The sequence below is a fragment of the Anguilla rostrata genome, chromosome 15 (assembly GCF_018555375.3).
Source record: "Anguilla rostrata isolate EN2019 chromosome 15, ASM1855537v3, whole genome shotgun sequence".
Classification (NCBI taxonomy): Eukaryota; Metazoa; Chordata; class Actinopteri; order Anguilliformes; family Anguillidae; genus Anguilla; species Anguilla rostrata.
The window spans coordinates 24,767,705-24,786,954 of NC_057947.1; the positions used below are offsets into that span (position 1 = coordinate 24,767,705).

Here is a 19,250-nt window from a genome sequence, read left to right on the forward strand (position 1 = left end):
ATCTCTGATCAGTAGGTGAGGCTTCATGCTAGGTTGATCAGCAAATATTTATTTATTTTAAATAAGAGCTCAGGACAAAGAATTTCATGCATTCATTACAAATGGCTGGTGAGCTTTGAACCTGAAGCAGACTTGTGTGTAGCAGGTGTGCAGCAGGATGAGGTCTCCAGTCCTCCGATCCTTTTTCTGCATCAGAAGAGCCATGATTCCTTTGGTGGGTAGGCACCGCTATGAAACCTGGCTGCCTACTGTGCTCAGAACCAGAGGGCTGCTGGTCTAAGTCCCCAAATGGGCTGTGACATTTCACGCAAGAGCAAGGGACTGAACCGCAAAACAACCTGCACGAATACATTTGTGTATAAAACGAATAACTTGTACAGAACACGATATGAAAGTGACCCTGGGTGAGCAACATAAAGTAGTGTACATTGAGGACCATTAAGAACACAAAACTATACATGGAGGTAGTGCTGCCCTTACTGCACGCTGCAACCAGTTCTCTGAATCACAGTGCTCAATAAGTGTGGACCAACATCGCTTACGGAGAAGGCGGAGAATGCCTGTGTTTTAAAGACTAATCTTCAACCCTGCTGGCTATTGCGACGTGTTGTAAAAGTTACATAAAGGAAGATCTTACGACTGGGTGTACTGACCTGATCTGATACCGTACGTATGCATCCACACTCTTTCACACCTACAGATCCTTGACCTACAAAGATGAGTTGGAGCTCCTAGAGGCCGATATAGACCTGGGATAGTCCAAGGGTGAAGCGCAACCTGGCTTTCCTCGCTGTGGCTCTATCTGCTGTGCACTGCTGTACTGTACACTGGCTATACTGTAGGCACCATGGTCTGCTAAGGCTCGTGTTAAATGGCTTAAACACAACGTCTTACTGCAAACACAAGATGAGTCGCGAGGGGAAAAAGACAGAGACCAACATCCAACCCTTTGCTGAGATCATGTTGCATGTTTTATGTGAGCTTTAAGCAGTCTAGGATTCCTCCATGAATAAGGACAAATTACATTACAGGCGTGTTGGAAATGCTAAACTATGTGATATAGTGTACTGTTTGCTTTGCTGGAAGGGGTTAAATACTCTCCAAGTCTTCTGCACACATTCAAAAGCCTACAATAAATTACTAAAACTGACATTTTCTTTTTCTTAAAATGGTATATAGACAACGGCGAGTGATGTCTCAGTCTGCAAAGTCTTTTATTTAAAGGCTGGTGCCCCTCAGTGATATGTTGGGGGGGGGGGCTATTGAATCCCTGAATAAATTATGTCTGAGTGACCATCACTGCAGGGGTCTGCTCCCCTTTCAGACGCTCCTTCTGAAGTCAGCAACCATTCAAAAAATACAAAAATAACGGATTACAAAACAAACGACAAAGGGGTTTGCCGTTTTTCGCTGGCGCACGCCGGGAGGGCTCGTCTCTGTCGCCCCCTGGAGGCACGGGGGTCTCACTGCAGGGGCTGGGGGGGGTCAGAAGGGTGGCCTCTGCTCCGGGGGCAGGCTGTCCATCAGGCACTTGAGCTGCTCCTCCCCCAGCTTGATCTTGTCGTCCAGCTTGCGCTGCTCGATGATGAGCTCCGCCTTCATCTTGACGAAGTGGCGGAAGTCGGCCAGGCGCTCCTCGCTCAGGTGGCTGGCCAGGATGTGGGAGACGAGGCTCTCGCGGCGGTCCAGGTTCTCCTTCAGCTCTTTGGCGTCCTCGTGCTGGCGGATGAGCACCGCACGTTTCCCCGTCAGAGTGCGCTGCAGGGGGCGGCGGAGGAGGAGCAGTTTTATTTTACAAGAAATAAACTCATCTGAATGGCTTCATCGGATTTTGTGCCCATTTTGTGTCTTTATACTGAGAACTTCCGTGAAACGGCCCAGATTACAGTAAACTGCAGTATAATCAGGTATTTAAACAGCATTCAGATTATACACTCACTCCCACTGCGTATCCCTGGGCAAATATTGACAGTCAGGTTGTAGTATCTGGTTAAGTGTGTGTACTATAGGCAGACCTGTGAGCCTACCTCCACCCACCACACATACACACACACACACACACACACACACACCCACACACGCCTTCCCTGCCGTCCCTACCTTCTCCTCCGGGGTGGAGTCCTCCTGCAGGGTGTTGAGGGCGTTCTCCACCCGGGCGAGCCTCCCAGACAGGGACAGCAGCAGGCTCACCACCTTGTCCAGGTCCCCCACGTACATGCGGAACTTGTCCAACTCGTTGGGCCTGCACACCTGCTCCACGCTAGACTCCACCTCTTCCCCCAGGGCGTTGTTACTGCTCACGTCCTCTAGGAGGCTCTCTCGCGCCTCCCTGAGTACCTGCAGCTTGCTTGTCAGGCTGTCAATCAGCTGGTGCTGCCGGGGGCAAAAGATGGATCATCAAGGAGAGGGCAAACACTGCTGCTCTGGTCCTGAAGATTACCACCGCACACGAATGTATCCATGCAAAGAGCACAATTGATCTGTTCACTATTTTAAATAAGGAATACAGTGTTGAGCTTCAACTTAGATTAGCCTGCCCACCCACATGCTAAGGCCTGTCAGAACTGCACAGTAGCTGCTCACTGGGCAGGTTGTTGCTGTAAAAGCATCCGACAGCTGGTGTGCCTGCGCATGGAAGCAGGCTGGGGCGCATGCAGGGTGTGTGCTGTTCCTCGCTGCGTGCCAGGTGTGCAGGACCCTACCTTCTGTACTGTAATGTAGTGTAATGTAGTGTAATGTAGTGTAATGTAATGTAGTGTAATGTAATGTAATGTAGTGTAATGTAGTGTAGTGTAATGTAGTGTAAAGCACCTTCTTGCAGGCCAGGTCCAGGTCCTGCTCGTCCTCAGACTCGAAGCCCGGCATGTCCTTCATCTTGTTCAGCAGCTCTGCCTTGGGAGCGGAGGTGAAGTAGTACGATGAGCTGGTTACCAGGCCAACCGCAGCGGCCATGTTGTCCTCCTCCCGCCTGGCATGGAGAGAGGGACCGTTCAACAAGAGGAGAAGACACACACACACACACACACTCACACATACGCACACACACACACACACACACAAACAAACACACACACTCACACATGCTCACACACAGCTCATGTGATAACAATGACCGTAGGCGGTTGGTAAGTGAACATCTGAGGAATTTCTTTGAACTCATGACATCTCTGGTTTTAGAAAATCACAGAGGCACAATCATTTTTTAATACAGTACAATACTCAGCATACAAAATATAAAAGCCGCAGTTTTTAATGATTTCTGTACAAATACATGAGTAATCGAGTATTCCTCCATTTATCTTGGCCATAGAAAACTAAGTTGAGTGACCACACTCGGCTGCTTAGGATGAACACATACAAGGCCAACAAGTGTAGATGAACTTCCACTGCACTCACAGGAATGTCAAATGTGTTCAAATAAACAGTATTTACACCCCTATTTGATTTACTTACTGCTAATCTATAAACAGTCTTGAGTATAGATTAGCAATAAAAAAGTCAAATAAGGGAGTGCACAGTTTTGCCAGCAGGTGGCGACAGTGGAATGAAATAGGCAAAGCTTCCTGAACTTGCAAGACATGTTTTTGCCATCACATACATCAGTTCTGTTAGAAATCATTCATCATATTTTTTCTCACACGAGAGGGAAACATTAAAAATGATTTAAGTACCTTTCGGTTCAATTAGCATAACACAACAGGTTGTGTTGTTCTGTGTGGCTCTGCTCACGTTGTATGGCCTGGTGGTCTCACCCTGCAGGTGTTTTAGGATCTGGACGCCTGCTACTGGGGATATGAATCTAGAAGGGCTGAATGTTCTCATCATTATATGCTCTCATGTTCTTACCTCTCTGGGGAGCTGCGGGGGCCCTGGGAGGCCTGTCGGGGGGCGGGTTTCCGGCGCTGCTGCGTCCCCTCCAGTAGAGCCCCTCCCTGGGGGAAGATGCCCTCCATCAGGTCCATGGTGGTCCTCATCCCACTCCGGTCCAGGATGTCGGCCAGCGACTGGTCTCGCCCCACAATGTCCCGGGCCAGCTCCTCCCTCTTCTGCTCCTCCTCCAGGGAGATGCCATTGGTGCTGGCTGGCTGAGGGGGCGGGGCTTCCAGGGGGGCACCCGGGTACGTGCTGTCTTGGCCCTCAGCTCTCCTCTGCTCCCGGTAGATGCAAGCCGGAGGGCGGGGCTCCTGGGCGGGGCCGAGGGGCGGGCAGCTCTCGGCCTCGTGGGTTATCCGGACCGGAACCGGGCCTGGGACCGGGACCGGGCCCTTCTGTGCTCGGCTACGGCTGCTGCTCTCACTCAGACTCTCCATCCTGCTGCGACACAGACACGGGAGGGGCTCAGAGACAGACCCAGCACAGAGCTTTCCCACATCCCCCCTGACGCCCAATCAGCACAAACCACCGCCGTCGAGAACAACAACAAACAACAGCCCACTGCAGGAGCGAGTGCACGGTGCCAGCAAGACAGACAAAAAAAACAAGGAAGAAGAAAACAGACCAACCCCAAAAAAAAAAAAAAACCGCCAAAGTATTTTGGTGGACCTTCCACCCTTCTACTGAAAGGTGGGTGGAGGGGGGCGGAAAAAGGCAATAAAAAGTATTCTTCAGCTATCAAGACTAGTGTTAGTACAAGGTTAAGGTTTAACGCGATTCCCACAAGGCCTCACTGCTAACGCAGGCAGAGAGAGCCACTGCCCTGTGCAGTACAGGACTGATTAGAGGGTGCGGCCGCCCAGCCCAAGGGTCACACAGTCACATGATGTTATGAAATTAGACCTTCTTTTCCAAGAGAAACACACTGTCAGGGAAATAAAACCCTGACTGGCAGAGCTGGAAATATACTTCTAAACCTCACAGAGATTTCAGACCAAAAACAACTGCAATCTGAGTAAATCAACAAGAAAAAGATTTCTGTCTTGAAGAGCTCTGCTCTCACGCTTCCTAACGGCAATGCCCTCCACAGACAGCGCCCACGCGCCCTCCTGACTGCAGCGAGGGCGCTCCTCGGGCACAGCTTTGTTTACTGATTCATAAAAGGGCACAGAGGAGGAACAGTGCTGTTAAGAGAGCTTCATTAAACCAGCCAGGCTGAACGGGGATGCGTTCACTCAGCAGAGACACCAGCCAGCGGGGAATTAAAGCGGGAGATTAGAGTCCCTGCTGTAATGTAATGTTACTGTAGGGGCTCTGCGGCACCACGGTAATTATGTCTAAAGCTGTTACGCTACCCACCTGCAGGGGGCGTCATGGCGCATGGAGGCAGGCGGCTGGTCGCCGGGTCGCTGGGGCGCGAGCTGTGGGCAGGGTGGGTGGAGTCCATCCATGGGGGGCCGGAGCTGACTGGCTGGGTCGCAGGAGGACGAGGAGCTGGGGGCAGGCGGAGGAGGTGGCGGCTCTTGTTGGGAGCTTCCCGCTCCCAGTGTGACTCTCCGGTTCTCCTCCGGCCCCGGGTCTCTCCGGGAGGAGGGGGAGGGGACGCCTTCGGAACGCCTGCGCCTCTCTGCTTTGGGCTGCGACCGCGCCCTCAGATGACGCGGGCCCGCCTCACCGGGAGCGGAGCCGCGGGATTGGCTTTCCTGGTACGGAGGCGGAACCTCTGGGTTCCGGGGGAGGGGCTTGTCGCTGAGGCGATGGAGGTACCCGTGGTCAGGGGGGAGGGCAGCGGCGATTCCTCGGCTCTCTGGGTCATCCCACGGAGCGCCCTCTGGTGGCGGCTCAGAGAAGCGCTCCAGCTGAGACGAGATCTGTCTCCCTCCCAAAACCCCGTGCTGCTGCTCGCTCACCCTGGGACAGACAGACAGACAGACAGACAGACAGACAGAGAGACAGACAACAGCATCACACAACTGCAGCTCATTACAAAGCTCTTCACACTTACACTAACAAGCACAACTAAGACTAAAGCAGTATTAAAACTAAACATTAACACAAAAGACTAAAACTTCTAAGCTGAACAGTGCATATGCATGAATCCAAACAAGTACCCTTTCAACAGAAAGAGAACAGTGTCAAGCAAAATATACCAGGAATCACAATCTCCAGTCCTGGAGGCATGCAGTGTCTGCTGGCTTTCAGTGTGTTTCGACATAAAATGCATAATTGAAGTAAACAGACCACAAACCTTGTTTCAAATACTACATTTGCAGCTGATTGAAAGGAAACCAAAAAAAAAACACACACAAGCGCGATGGAGTTTGAAGATCCCCGAGCTACACCTCCAAATAAATCCTCCCTAGCATTCTAGTTCTCTACTCAAAGCTCACCGACAGCCGGCAGTAACATTCGGTTCGGGTGAACGCCTGACTGTCGATTTAACTCAAAGCTAGGGAGGAGAGCTCTGAGAAGCGCTTTTCCCCATTTCTGTACTGCTGCTACACAGCGTAACTCAGAATCAGTGTGAGGAATCATTCAGCCAGGCAGAGAGAACGGCAGTTTTGTTCCCACAAATCCAGAACCCATCAGCACCAATGATCTCTCGCCCTCAGTACCGCTGGAACCTTTTTCATTTCGTTTTGTTTTTTTTTTTTTTTGGAGGTTTTTGTTCCAATTTTACTCCCTGGTGTCAAGAATTTATGAGCAGCAGTGAGAAAGCACAGAGCTGTTCTTGTCTAACTTCATGCTTTCAGCCTGTCTTTTTTAAGACAGAGGCTTTAGAAATGTTTTACACTCGTTCTCTGTGCTGAAAACATCCCAGAGATTTTCAATGGGCAGAGCACAGTGGCTCCGTTTGTCAGGATGTTTTTCTCTGAAACTGCTGGGTAGACAAAGAGAAAGGCACCAAAAGGCCTTAGAGCGCCCTCTGTTGGAGGGAGGGCAGCATGGTTTCAGAGACAGAAAGGAAAACGTGTATTCATTCAACAAAATCAATGAAATATATAATCCACCTAATCCTAATTAGTAGTCAAATTACAAATATGCACGGAAACACACATGTACAAGGCAAAGGAAAAGATGTCATGGGGACATTTTCTCTTTGTAATAGACAGGGTAACTGAAAAGTCACAGACAAAAGCTATGTCACAAACCGCTCAGCACTCAGACCATTCTACGGGTGCTCTCTGATTGACAGCTGTATGATGCATGTGCACACCATACACGTCACAGCCGGCTAGTATTGCAGTTCTACACATAAGCTGTAGGAGGCGCACAGCAGGCCAGTCTGCAGGCCCCCACTCCCACCCAACGGGCTGTGGAATTGCCCCCTATTGCCCCCTGTAGCCCCACTCCCACCCAATGTGCTGTGGAATTGCCCCCTGTAGCCCCCACTCCCACCCAATGGGCTGTGGAATGCCCCCTAGCCCCCACTCCCACCCAATGGGCTGTGGAACTGCCCCCTGTAGCCCCCACTCCCACCCAATGGGCTGAGTGCCGAGCCACCCCACATGGCGACTGCCCCTGTAGCTCCCACTCCCACCCAATGGGCTGTGGAATTGCCCCCTGTACCCCCACTCCCACCATGACAGAGAAGAGGACAGGTTTGTGTGAGGAAAAATCCCTGCAGCGGAGATTTCTCTCAAGCAGAAACCTCCCGATGTTTGCAGTGCTAATAGCCCCAATAAAGGGCAGTGGTGCCGCCATCACTATAAATCTGCCGGATGTGAACGGGTGCCAGCGGGGCTTCAGCGAGGGGTCAGACAGAGAGCAGGTCTGTCGGCGGAGCTCCCCGCGCGGGAGGCAGGTCACACGGCAGCGGCTCGAGCGGCACGACTCAGTCAACACCATAAAGTGCCAAAGAGCTGGCGTAGAGAGCTGAATAAAATACAGCGCATCCCCGACTGAGCATGCCCAGGTTTCGCGCTTATTTTCGGAACGCGTGAAAAGAGCAGCGACAACTGATCGTTAACGACGTTGACTGTAATAGCGATGGTAAAGGTTTGAGTGATAATATAGAAACCCAGAGCCAGTGGCTCTCAAGCAAGGATCTCAAACTTCAGTCAAAGAGAGGTCCAATATCTGTAGCGTCTGCTTTCCTTCCACTCAGAAGCCAGTTTACACCTTAGAAACAGAGTGTGTGGAACTCCAGCTAATCAACAGCATAAATGAACCACTTCAGTACTGAAACATACCTAAAGACAGCAGATATTGCATCCCTCTGGGGACAGTTTGAGATCCCCTGCTCTAAAATAAGTGGTGAGAAGCACTATTGGGAGGGGGTCTCCACAGTGAGACAGGGAGAGCGCACGGCTGGGACAGGACCCCCGGCCAGCAGCCGGCCCTGTGCATTACTCTGCCATGGTGTCCCCACAAAGGCCCTTTTCTCCCGGGCAGTGGGGAAACAGCATTGAGGTCAGATCCAAAATGACCTCTAGTTGCTGGCTTTCAGCCAGTTAAGGCTTTAAGGCTTCCGACGTTAGCGTGCAAAGCCGTATATACGCAGGCTACAGGCCGAGCTCTCCTCCTCTCTCAGAACCTGCGGCCCCCGGAGCCAGTGACGTGAAGAGAACCCCTCAGGCCAGTCGCGTGCGGAAAGCGCTCTCCGTTCCCACCTACGCTGAGCGATGGACGCACAGAGGGCCGTGCGGTTAAACGGTAAGTTAGGGTACCTGGGGGTGGCACCCTCGTGTCCAGCGGGTTCGTCTTCAGGGTAGGAGAACTCTGCGGACGTCCTCCCGGAACCCGGGATGCTCTGGAGAGGACACACACACAGGCACACACGCGCACAAACAGACGCACATTTCAAATTCAACCGGTTTTGCCGTCGCAAGCTTTCAGCACAAGCCCCTGACATGGCTGCCAGTCTCACAGATCAGACTGCAGGGACCCAGACTGCGATACTGCTCTTCGGCTGTGCACACTGTTGTACTGTTCTGTTGTGATCACTAGATAACCTTACATGTCTCAGCAAGAAACAAGGCAAATGTTTTACTGTACAATGTTTTACTGCAACAGGCTGGTCTGAGTTAGCAAGGACGGCTAAAGTAATTAGCCTACATTCAAATGACTACATAAAGCAGGGACCTCAAACTACAGGCCTGTACAGCCACGGTTACTGCTGGTTTTGTGAAATTTCAGCTCCTGAGAGCTTTAAGTCACTGATTGGCTAAAGAGACCACACAGTCCCCCCCCCTTCCCCCCCCTAAATTGGCTGCCGACTTAAAGGAAACCACAAAATCTGTATTGCAGTCCTGCAGTTTGAGAACCCTGGTTTAAAGGATCTCAAATATCCCTCATGAGTTGCCATATTATGTATTTCAACAGGCTGGTCACACACAACGAGGAAGCTTGGAAAAATGATTGAGTTGTAATAAGGAACAACCTTACGACACAAACTTCCAGCAAACAAGGAAAAGGAGAATAATAAAAGCTGAGTACTTCCTGCTTGGTGATGACAGAGGAGTGATGACTAATCAGACACGCCTGGGGGAGGGCGCTCAGGGGCCTCACCTGTCCGTACAGCTCGGCGGAGGGGGACGAGCGCGCCCTCTCGTGGATGCAGGGGGTTCTGTTCCAGTCGTCCACGGCTGGGTCCAGGATGTTGTCGGCAGAGTGGCATCTCCCAGCAGGCTTTGCTCCTGAGGGTTTCCACTGGACGTTCCACGAGGGGTCATATTCGGCGAAGGTGCACGGCTGCTGCCCTAGCGAGGCCCGCTGGCCTTCCGGGAGGCCCCTGCCGGTGTGAGTCCCGCCTCCGGCCCCGCCCTTAGTCCTGCCCCCACGGGCCTGTTTGAGGAAGGGCTTCTGAAAGACGGGTTTCCCTGTCAGCTCAAAGACCTTGCGCCGGTCGGCGAGGGACCCTGCGGGCTCGCGATGGGACGGCTCCGGTTCGGGCTCCGCCCCTGCCACGCCCATCTGGTGGATCTTGTTGGGCTCGGAGACGGAGCGCCCTTTCTTCTCGGGCGGGAAGCGCTTCCTGCCCCCGATGCGGGAGACCACGGCGCCGGCGGGGGGCGGGGCCTCGGGGCGGAGGATCGCGGCGGGCGCGGAGGCAGGGGGAGAGACTTCAGGCTCCAGGTCCCGCCTCCTGAAGGAGGTGGCTTGGAGGACGCGAGCCTGCACCTCCTTCAGGTGGTCCTTGTAGGAGGTGGAGAAGGAGCCGTCAGAGGAAGAGGCGGACGTTTCGGTGGACACCTCCGGGCCCTTCTCCTCTTCCTCAGCCTGGGCGGGGCCCGTCAGCGCTGTGGTGCTCTGGCTCTTCTGCAGCCGGATCCTGCGCTCTTGGATTACGTTGCGGAGGATGGTGGCGAATCGCTCGTTACCCGTCACCTGCTGGCCAGTTTGGGGGTTGGGGGGACAGGGCTCCTGTAGGCTACCTGCCTCTGCCCCCATGTGGTACTGGGAGTGCACGGCCTCCTGGGACAGCCAGGCATCCTGTGGCGTCTCTCTGGGCTGTGAAGCCTGCCCCTCCTCGCTCTCATGTTTGCTCAAGGGGAAGTTGACATAACGGCTCTCTGCATGATATCCATTATCTCTGCCTTGACTCCGCCCCTCATTGCCATTTGGTTTAGCCACCAGCTGGTCAAGGGGCGGGCCCTTCTGCTTTCCATAGTAGTTGCTGTCTTGGTCATTAGGGTAATGCCCCTGCGGGAGTGGGTGAGATAGCCGGAGCATTGCCTTATGGGATTTGGAGTTCTGGTCAGTTTCTTTAGCTCCCCGGGTCATCTCCACACCTCCACCCCCTCCCTTCCTGTCCTCTTCCCTCGCCGGGGGCCGAGGTGCAGCAGTGACGCAGTAGTAGTCGGCGCAGGGGTCGGGATCGAGCGTGCCGGTGGCGGACGTGGCGGAGGTCCAGGCATGGCCGCTGGGTGGCGGCAGGCTGTCGGCGGGCTGCTCCTGGGTGATGCTGTAGTAGCCGCCTGTATCTGGCGGCATGGTGGCCGCGGTCACTCGATGCTGCGGGTATACCGCGCTCTCATCGCCGTACTGCTGCTGGTGGCGAGGGGCGTGGCCCGATGGGAACTCCACGCTGGAGCGGGAGCTCGCCTGGCTGCCGTAGCCGGAGCTGTGGGGGGGGAAGTGCTCGTCATTTTTGGAAGTCGGCTGGTAACTCCATCGGCCGCCTGGGCCTCGGTCATCCACCTGAGGGCCCATCGAGGCACTGTCAGGGGCCCTAACAACACCTCTGCCCTGTGCAGGGGGCCTCTGCTCTGCGTAGGGATCGGGCCCCTCACTGTGCACCTTGGTTACCGCGAAGCTGTCGCTGCGGACCGGGAGGGGCGGAGGCGGCGGGGAAGGTTCCGCGGTCCGTTTCTTGTCTGGCACGTGCCAGATGGGGCCAAAGCTGGCACGCCCCCCGGTGGCCGAGCTGGAGTGGCGGGGGTTGTCCCGTCCCTCGCCGTGCCCCACGCCCTGCTTCTCGTCCAGACTCTGCCAGTTCCGGGGGTCCCACGCCCCCGCCCTGCACGCCACGTTCTCCGTGGACAGGACGTGGTCCGGCGTGCCGGAGCCCGTGGAGAAGGAGCTGTAGGCCGAGTCGCGTTTCGCCCCGCCCAGGTACTCAGTGCTGCTGCTGGGCTTGGCCTGGGACAGGGGTCCCGTGTGGCAGGGGGGCGGGCAGTGCTCTAGGCTGTCCATGCTGCCCAGGGAGCTGAACTGGTTAGAAACCCTCCGCAGGTTCGTGTGGTCCCAGCCCCTCGAGAGGTCATCGGGCAAACTGGAAAAGCGCAAAGACAAGGGAGTTTTCTATATTTAGCACGATAGCCAACTTAACATGCATCAGCATTCAATATAATCCATATGTAGCCCATAACCTTAACCTCCTCAAGAATCCCCATGCACCATGAGCTGCCAGAGAAAACAAGGAACCGCATATCTGCAGAAACTCAAGAAGTACAAAGCAGAAGGTAGCCTGGGCAGCACTTGACACTACCGTTGGCTGAGACTGGCCATTGGGAAGGCAGGTTTAAGAGGTCCAGTTTCCTTGGATTACTTCTGAATCAGTTTCTCCAAACTCTGAAACTCCTGAATCCGATATAACCAGCTCACCTCGCATCGTATTGGCTCCGTGAGACCACTGTGTCCGCCGTCCGCCTTTTCGAAGCTTCTGATTGGGCCTCAGCAAATTTGATAGAGTGCCAGGAGTGAGGCCTGTTCACAGTTTCAGTTCTCCTGGAGAGAGAGAGAGAGACACACACAGAGCGTGGATTTACCCACAAACACTTGGGAAGATTTTAAACACACCCCTGGGGGAACCTGAGCTGCATGCTTAACACACCTGCACAGCAAACCTACCCCTTCAACCGCCTCTTTCTGCGATGCATGCAAGGTACAAAAAAGAGACAAGTACATTAGTTTCACTTACGAAGCATCAGTTCAACTGCTCTGCACTGAACAAAAATTTAAATGCAACATGCAACAGTTTGGAGTTAGGCTATACTGAGTTACGGTTCATATAAGAAAAGTCAGTCAATTGAATAAATTAGGCACCAATCTGGATTTCGCATGACGGATACCTTATCTGCTGTGACCACCATTATGCCTCATGCAGTGCAACACGTCTTTGCAAAGAGCTGAAAAAATGGTGACGGTTTTTTGACGAATGGGGAAAGACTGGTGGAAGGGGGAGGGGAGGGAGGAGGGGGCAGAGGGCCAACTACTGTACAATACCTCATGGAACTGTGCAAAAATCCGGGTGAGAATGCTCTTGGCTACATGCACATCATTTTCTGATGCGATTTTTTGCGCTACAATGTCCACCATTTTCATCTTCCTGGATGGCAGTGGGAGAGGGGAAGGACACTCACGCTGGACCACTGAACCAATGGTGTTAGGAAGCTGGGGAGGTGGGGTGGAGTTTCTCGTTATGGCAACCAGACAGGTGCTGCAGTTCTACAGAGGGCCACAGAGTGGGAGAAGCTCACTTCTCTGTCCGAGTGCTTCTGAGCCCTGTCCGTAAAGGCACGCACTGCGCTAGCTAACTTTAGCACACCAGAGTCTGCGTAACGTGCTACAAGACCAGGCACGTGCCTTCGTTCTCATTGTGAAACAGAATGTACACACCTTAAAAGCAGTCATTGTGGTACACTGCGGGCTTCTACAGTGAATGGTGGGCACTGGCAGAGTTGTGGTGCCTGTGCACCCTCTAATGGCCAATAAGAAACATTACACCGCCATAAAAACACATGGAAATGCAAAACATGAGCTGCTGGGTGGTCCGTCCCATTAAGGCACTGTCCTAGTGCACGGATGGGCCCCACGCTCTGGTACTGAATCTGGACTGTGCCAATGATTCATTCCTTTCCAAAAAAAAAAAAAAAAACTTGCACAAAAACAGCTGCATTACAAAGGTGACTTGCAAAGACTGAAAAAGCTGTCATCAGTAAGCACGTTATAACATGCAGAAACAAAACAAAACATGCAGAAACAACTAACAAAACAAAACGAATCACGCTTCACATCGCAATTTAATTCAGAGGCCTGCTGGTGTTCACTACTGAAGCCAGAGGTGAGGGAAAGGTCGCTCTTTCAGCCGGGGCGAACTCTCCGCAGCCCCGCAGGACCACAAGGTCAAGCAGTTCGCACCCTCTCTTCACCCCCCACACACCCCCACCCTCTGCCCACACCTCGAGTGAACCACGGCCTCAGGAGGGGACGAGCGAACGCGCACCGCGCTGTTTTCATTACGCGCTGAACGACTTCGCCCGCAGTAAATCTGCCGGCGGGAGCGTTTTTACGGCCGGCGCGCCACGCGGCGTGCCGCTAGCGCTTAACGAGGAGCGCAGGAGCCCAGCGCCGTCCCCAGCTTCTGCGAGCAGGGCGGGGCGGCCCAGGGAAACGTCAGCAGCCCAGGAGCATCAGGGGCTCCAGGCAATCTGCAGCGGCGACTGCATGCGACGCGAACACAAACTAACTCAGCCGCAGTTGAGGTGCGTTTGGTGTGGGGGTGAGGGTGCTGGGGCACAGTAGTGACTAGTAAAGAAGCGTAATTGAGGTGACAATAAAGCATTAACATATATATATATATATAAATATAGATCAATAAATAATATCAATAAGAAGAAATAATGAACCTCCGCAAAAAAAGACCCAAAGCAAGATCCCCCGTATAACTGCTTTCTTCCTGGCTGTGAGGGGTTTAGAACTGCTTGCCCCCTGTCTTATGGAAACGCTCTGGAGTCCAGCTACACCGCGCTCCATTCTCCAGACCACAAAAGGAATTCCAATGGGCCGCTCTCATTAGCCATATCGCCCGGGCTACAGCTAGCCTGGCGCAGATATCCCCGCACACTCAATCACAGCAGGCCAGACAGCAGGGAGGACGGCTGCAGGGAGGTTCACTGGGGGGTGGGGGCTAGCTGGCGGGACTGCTCAGCTTATTTTCCCTGCGTTGGGAAGGCACGTTTAAAAACCAACAAATCACAAACGACATTCCAGGCAAAACTGTTCAGCGATGCTTCCCACAGAGTTTTGGGTTCCGTACAAAACGACTTTCCCCGCTAGTTCACAACTGAGAACCGACAACAGAGCTGTTAATATGTGAAATAAAAAAAACTGATTCAGTGATGTTATGTGTCATCCCAACAGAATATGTGGACACAAATGCAATAACCATTTCTATTCGATTTCTAAATTTAAGAAAGAATTAACGGAGGCGTAGGAGAGGAGCAGTGTATTTTGCCGAGATTTCACCATAAAATCCACAAGATAGGCTAATATAGGCTATATAGCATAAGTCATGCAGATACAATAAGTGAACAACTCCGTGTGACCTCAGCATAGACATTTAAGAAGATACTCACATCCGAACAGGACAGTTCACTAAAGTTAGACAAACAAACAGGTAACTGGCCACCGCAAAAACAAGCACCATAGATGAAGGAAACAAAGCGAGAGGAGGGAAGTGAGGGAAAGATGGATGGGTAGGGGGTTAAAAGAAACTGAACAAAAACTAAACCAAATGAAAACTCACCGAGCTCAGGAGAAAGGGAACAGTGCGGAGACACGCTCCTTGGAGGGTGACGATGACCCTCCTGACCTGAGGAAGGGTGGTCGGCCGAGGCCTGGGGGAGCCCCTAAAAGCGCAGGTGTGAGCTGGCGGGGCGCTGCGCTCCACAGGCGCTTCAGAGCTGCGCCAGGAGGACAACGGGGGGCTTCTGCAGCCGGCTCAGAGCTCTGGACCCAGGGCTCCAGGGCCCGTAAATAAAACCGCAGGCAGCCGGATCAGCATGCATTCCACAGAGGCCCGCGGCTGCTCTTAGCTCACACACTGCTCCTCTTAGCTCACATATGGCTGCTCTTAGCTCACACACTGCTGCTCTTAGCTCACATACGGCTGCTCTTAGCTCACACACTGCTGCTCTTAGCTCACATACGGCTGCTCTTGGCTCTCACACTGCTCCTCTTAGCTCACACACTGCTCCTCTTAGCTCACACACTGCTCCTCTTAGCTCACACACTGCTCCTCCTAGGTCACACACTGCTCCTCTTAGCTCACGCACTGCTCCTCTTAGCTCACGCACGGGCACACACATATACCGCCACTTCAGCAGGAGCGCTGTGCGAGACAGTCTGTGTGCCCCAGCGTTTCAGTCAAAGGAGATTTCCTGAGCGATTGTGGGTCCCTCCCCAATCCTCCCCCAATCTGCCCCTTCCCCCCCCTCCCGAAAAAGGCCAAAGGAGGCCTGTGAGTATTGGCACAACTCTAAGGTAATCCAGTTGCTGTACTCCTCACTGGCCCCAAATGACTCATTAGGTAATCAAGGGGATGTGGAAACAGGATGCTCTCTCCCTCTCTCTCTCGCTTTCTCCCTCTCTCTCTCTGACGTCAGTTCCAGAGAACTTCACCTGGTGTGGCTACTTTCTCAAAATAATTCAGCCCTCAGTCCTCATTCTGAACTGCCAGCGCCCTCTTTGCATTCCCCCAATGCAGTTGTCTACAGGGCCCAATTATCCACAACTTTCCTGACCTACGACCTTTCCTAGATTCTTTTGAGTGCTGGCAGAGATGAAAATACATTGACTTTTGGGGCAATAAAATGCTTCTCTAAGTAAGATTTGTGGACAATCTTCCATAGGCTGGAACATTCTCTTGGACCCTTCGACATTTCTCATTTACGCTCTCAGGAGAGCATGGCCACCTGTGCTGTGCTGGGATTCCTTGAATAGTTCCCCTTGCAGGTTGTGAACGGGGGTCACTCAAAACTAGATGTCAAAAGTGCACAACATGACAACCCACTGTAAATTCACCAGGAATCTTCTCAATTGAACTGAACACACAAAATGCAACATCAGTCACTCACAAACCCAGTTGTTTTAGAGTAATTAACGTTTTTCTAAAGGTATTATTAGTCCATAAGATCAGTCTCTTTTATCACAAGGAGGAATGAGAAGGTGGTCATTCTGAATGAGAGCAATAGCTGTGGCCGAGTTCTACTTCACTGAGCAGACAATGTGACAAATATTTGAGCATATGGGCAAAATGATTTAACGACAGAAGCTCAAGTACAGAAATAATTCCTCTAATAAAATGTGACAACCACTTAGCTGTTGATGAATGAGCTGCATGCAGTATGTCCTAACCTTCCCCACATTCAGATGCCTCCCACTCACACATACTGAAAGTGCACCTCCACGAACGCTTACTGGTATTACTGGGATGTAACATGATTCTTTGCAGTGTACAACTAGTACAGGAGTCGACCACACAGTTAAGCTAATCATTCTTATTACAAATATTTAGAATGACAGAAACTTCTGGTAATGAGCACAAACAGGTTATATGCCTATTAGTGCTTTCGCTACAAAACAGTTAGGCTAATTGGAGCAGGATGGATTTGTGAGCTCCAAAACATCAAGCAGAGCCTTCTGATAACTGCCAGTGAGCACAAGCCTGAATCTATATGGAATATAGATGTCTAGAGGGGCGAAAATGAAGTTTGCCTTTCCACTGAACATCTAGATGGTGAAACCGGGCTACATTTAGTAGAAACGTAAGTTTTCTAGCCGACTATGACAAAGTCAGGCTATATCCGGGTGAAACCTGAGCTAAACCGGAGCCAACCTGAGCTCACTGGGCCATGTCAAACTGACCAACCCCCCTCCTAGGTTTCTGAGCAGACACAGGGTGTGTTAGGGGCACTAACCCCAAAGTGATTTCCAATCCACACCACCCCCTGCTCACATACCCTCATCCACAGACGCCAGACTATGTGACCCCCTCAGACACCCCTGACCCCTCTGCGATGGTCCAACAGGCCCGATCAGACCAACAGCAGGATCCCTCTGACCACTGAAGAAACCGCAGACACAGTGGGCGGCTTTGGCCCTGGTCTGAGGTGACCCTCAGCGACTGCCTTGGAGAAAGTCCAGCTTATGATCTCTGCTGCTCTACAGAGGCTTCATTAAAACTCGGCAAAAAAAGCAAGTCATCTTGTGACAGGCACAAGATTATTCAGGAATTATTTGGGCCTGGAGTGGATGGGAGACCTACTGTACACAAAGCAATACTCCACAATGATCTACTGTAAGCTGGCTGCTCATCTGCACGTTCCAGAGAAGAGGCCATTTTCATATTTACCCTGAAATAAATGCTGCACTTTAATTATAAAAAAATGTAAAAATATATGAATATACCAAAGTATTAACTGTATGGTTATGCATTCCAAAATGAATCCAACTTCAACCCTCAGATTGTACCTCACTTCAAGGGACATTGCCTTCACTTTGATTAAGAAACATGAATGTTGTTCATTTCTGAAACCACACTGAAGTGAAGGAGATCCCTGGAGTAAATGAAACACCGCGTAAAAAACTGAAATTGTGACATTTACTCAATTTAATTTAACAACCTTAATGACAGCAGGCTAAGACTCAGCAAATAGCTCAGTTCAAGTAACTGATTTAAGACCAGCTCAAACAGGTTCTGTAGAAAAGACTGGTTTTAAACCAAAGACTCAAACTAGCAACTTAAAGTAGAACTTAGACCCCGACCCCAAGGAAGTATGCACGCACAAACACACACACACTCAAACACACACTCGCACACACACACACACACACACACACACACACACACACGCACACACGCACACACGCACACACTCACGCACACACACACACACACACACACACTCGCGCACACACACACACACACACGCACACACGCAAACACACACACACACACTCGCGCACACTCGTACACACACACACACACTCGCGCACACACACACACTCGCACACGCACACACACACTCGCACACACACACACACACACACACACACACACACACACACACACTCGCGCACACACACACACACACACACACACACACACACACTCAGAGCTGAAAGGTGATTGGGCGGTAGATTTGAGGGATTTGCGAGGTCTCACAAAGGCTCACTTGAGTGGCTTCACAATCAGGCCGGTCATGTCGAGGAGGAGGAGGAGGAGGAGAGGGGGACGAAGCCAAGCGTGCGCCGCTGATAACGACGGCCGCATTCCTGGGCTGCGCGGCATTCCAGCCCGCCGGTCGCCAGGCGACCGGGCCGCCAGTCGCCCCTGACGCCTGGGCCTCCCTGCGTCACCGCCGCTCGCCCCCATTGTCGGCTTTTCTCTGAGAGCGGCGTCTCTCGGGAGCAGCACAAAGCAGGCGGGGATCAGGAGCGCAGGCGGGGATCAGGAGCAGAAAGGCCCATCTGCACGTGGAGCCGCACGGCCACAGCTCACAGGAAGAAGGGCATGAGCGGCACTTCCACCGAGCAGAGACACTTCCCCCTCCACTCAGACACCACAGGGCTGGTCAAGGCCCGGCTTCTCACAGCTCAATGGAATGGATTTGCTAACAGTGGCCCAGGTTAACCATTGACCAGCATTCCAGTGGGCCCACGGACAGTGGACTGATACTTAAGCCTGAACTCCTGAAGACCAGTCAAGGCCCCACTCATCATACATAGAGTAACACAGCTCGCTTAAAAACGTTATCTTGTAAAATCAGCCACCGCCAGGTAATCTACAATACCACTTTTATTTTTTAAAAATTGAAAAACAAAAAACAAAAAAAAAAACAGGATGCACATACAAACCGGTAATCACAGATTCCACTGTTGCCATTTGTCTGATCACAAGCACACTATTTTCCACCTAAACTCTCTGTCATTATATTTTACAATACACTGGCATTGCCAAGTACACACAGCGCAACATGTTGATGCCACAACTTAGAACTGACTAGGAGAGAAATAGGAAGCAAGTGAGGCAAAGCAGGGTACTCATGCTGAAAAACAGAGCATGATGCTGGGGAATACTGCAGCCTTGGTATGAAAGATTGGTTTGCGTCAGTCGGTGGGATGTCTGCGGTACATCCCGCCCCAGTGAC

The 19,250-nt window shown here is 52.1% G+C and overlaps 1 protein-coding gene across 2 annotated transcripts in view; it reads right to left on the reverse strand.

Moving 5' to 3' along the window:
* Positions 1 to 33: 33 nt before the first annotated feature.
* LOC135241088 (protein Shroom2-like) overlaps positions 34 to 19,250 on the reverse strand; it is a 42,648-nt gene continuing 23,431 nt past the window's right edge. The window contains exons 4-11 of one of the 2 annotated variants that reach the window (XM_064311221.1): positions 11,923 to 12,045; positions 9,385 to 11,590; positions 8,544 to 8,626; positions 5,233 to 5,784; positions 3,847 to 4,314; positions 2,812 to 2,968; positions 2,101 to 2,373; positions 34 to 1,758 (exon numbers count right to left, since the gene is read on the reverse strand). In XM_064311221.1, coding sequence (XP_064167291.1) covers positions 1,486 to 1,758; positions 2,101 to 2,373; positions 2,812 to 2,968; positions 3,847 to 4,314; positions 5,233 to 5,784; positions 8,544 to 8,626; positions 9,385 to 11,590; positions 11,923 to 12,045 — 4,135 coding nt within the window. In that variant the 3' untranslated portion in view covers positions 34 to 1,485. Of the gene's footprint in view, positions 1,759 to 2,100; positions 2,374 to 2,811; positions 2,969 to 3,846; positions 4,315 to 5,232; positions 5,785 to 8,543; positions 8,627 to 9,384; positions 11,606 to 11,922; positions 12,046 to 19,250 lie in introns of those variants that run through there. The other variant, XM_064311220.1, reaches the window with a different exon arrangement.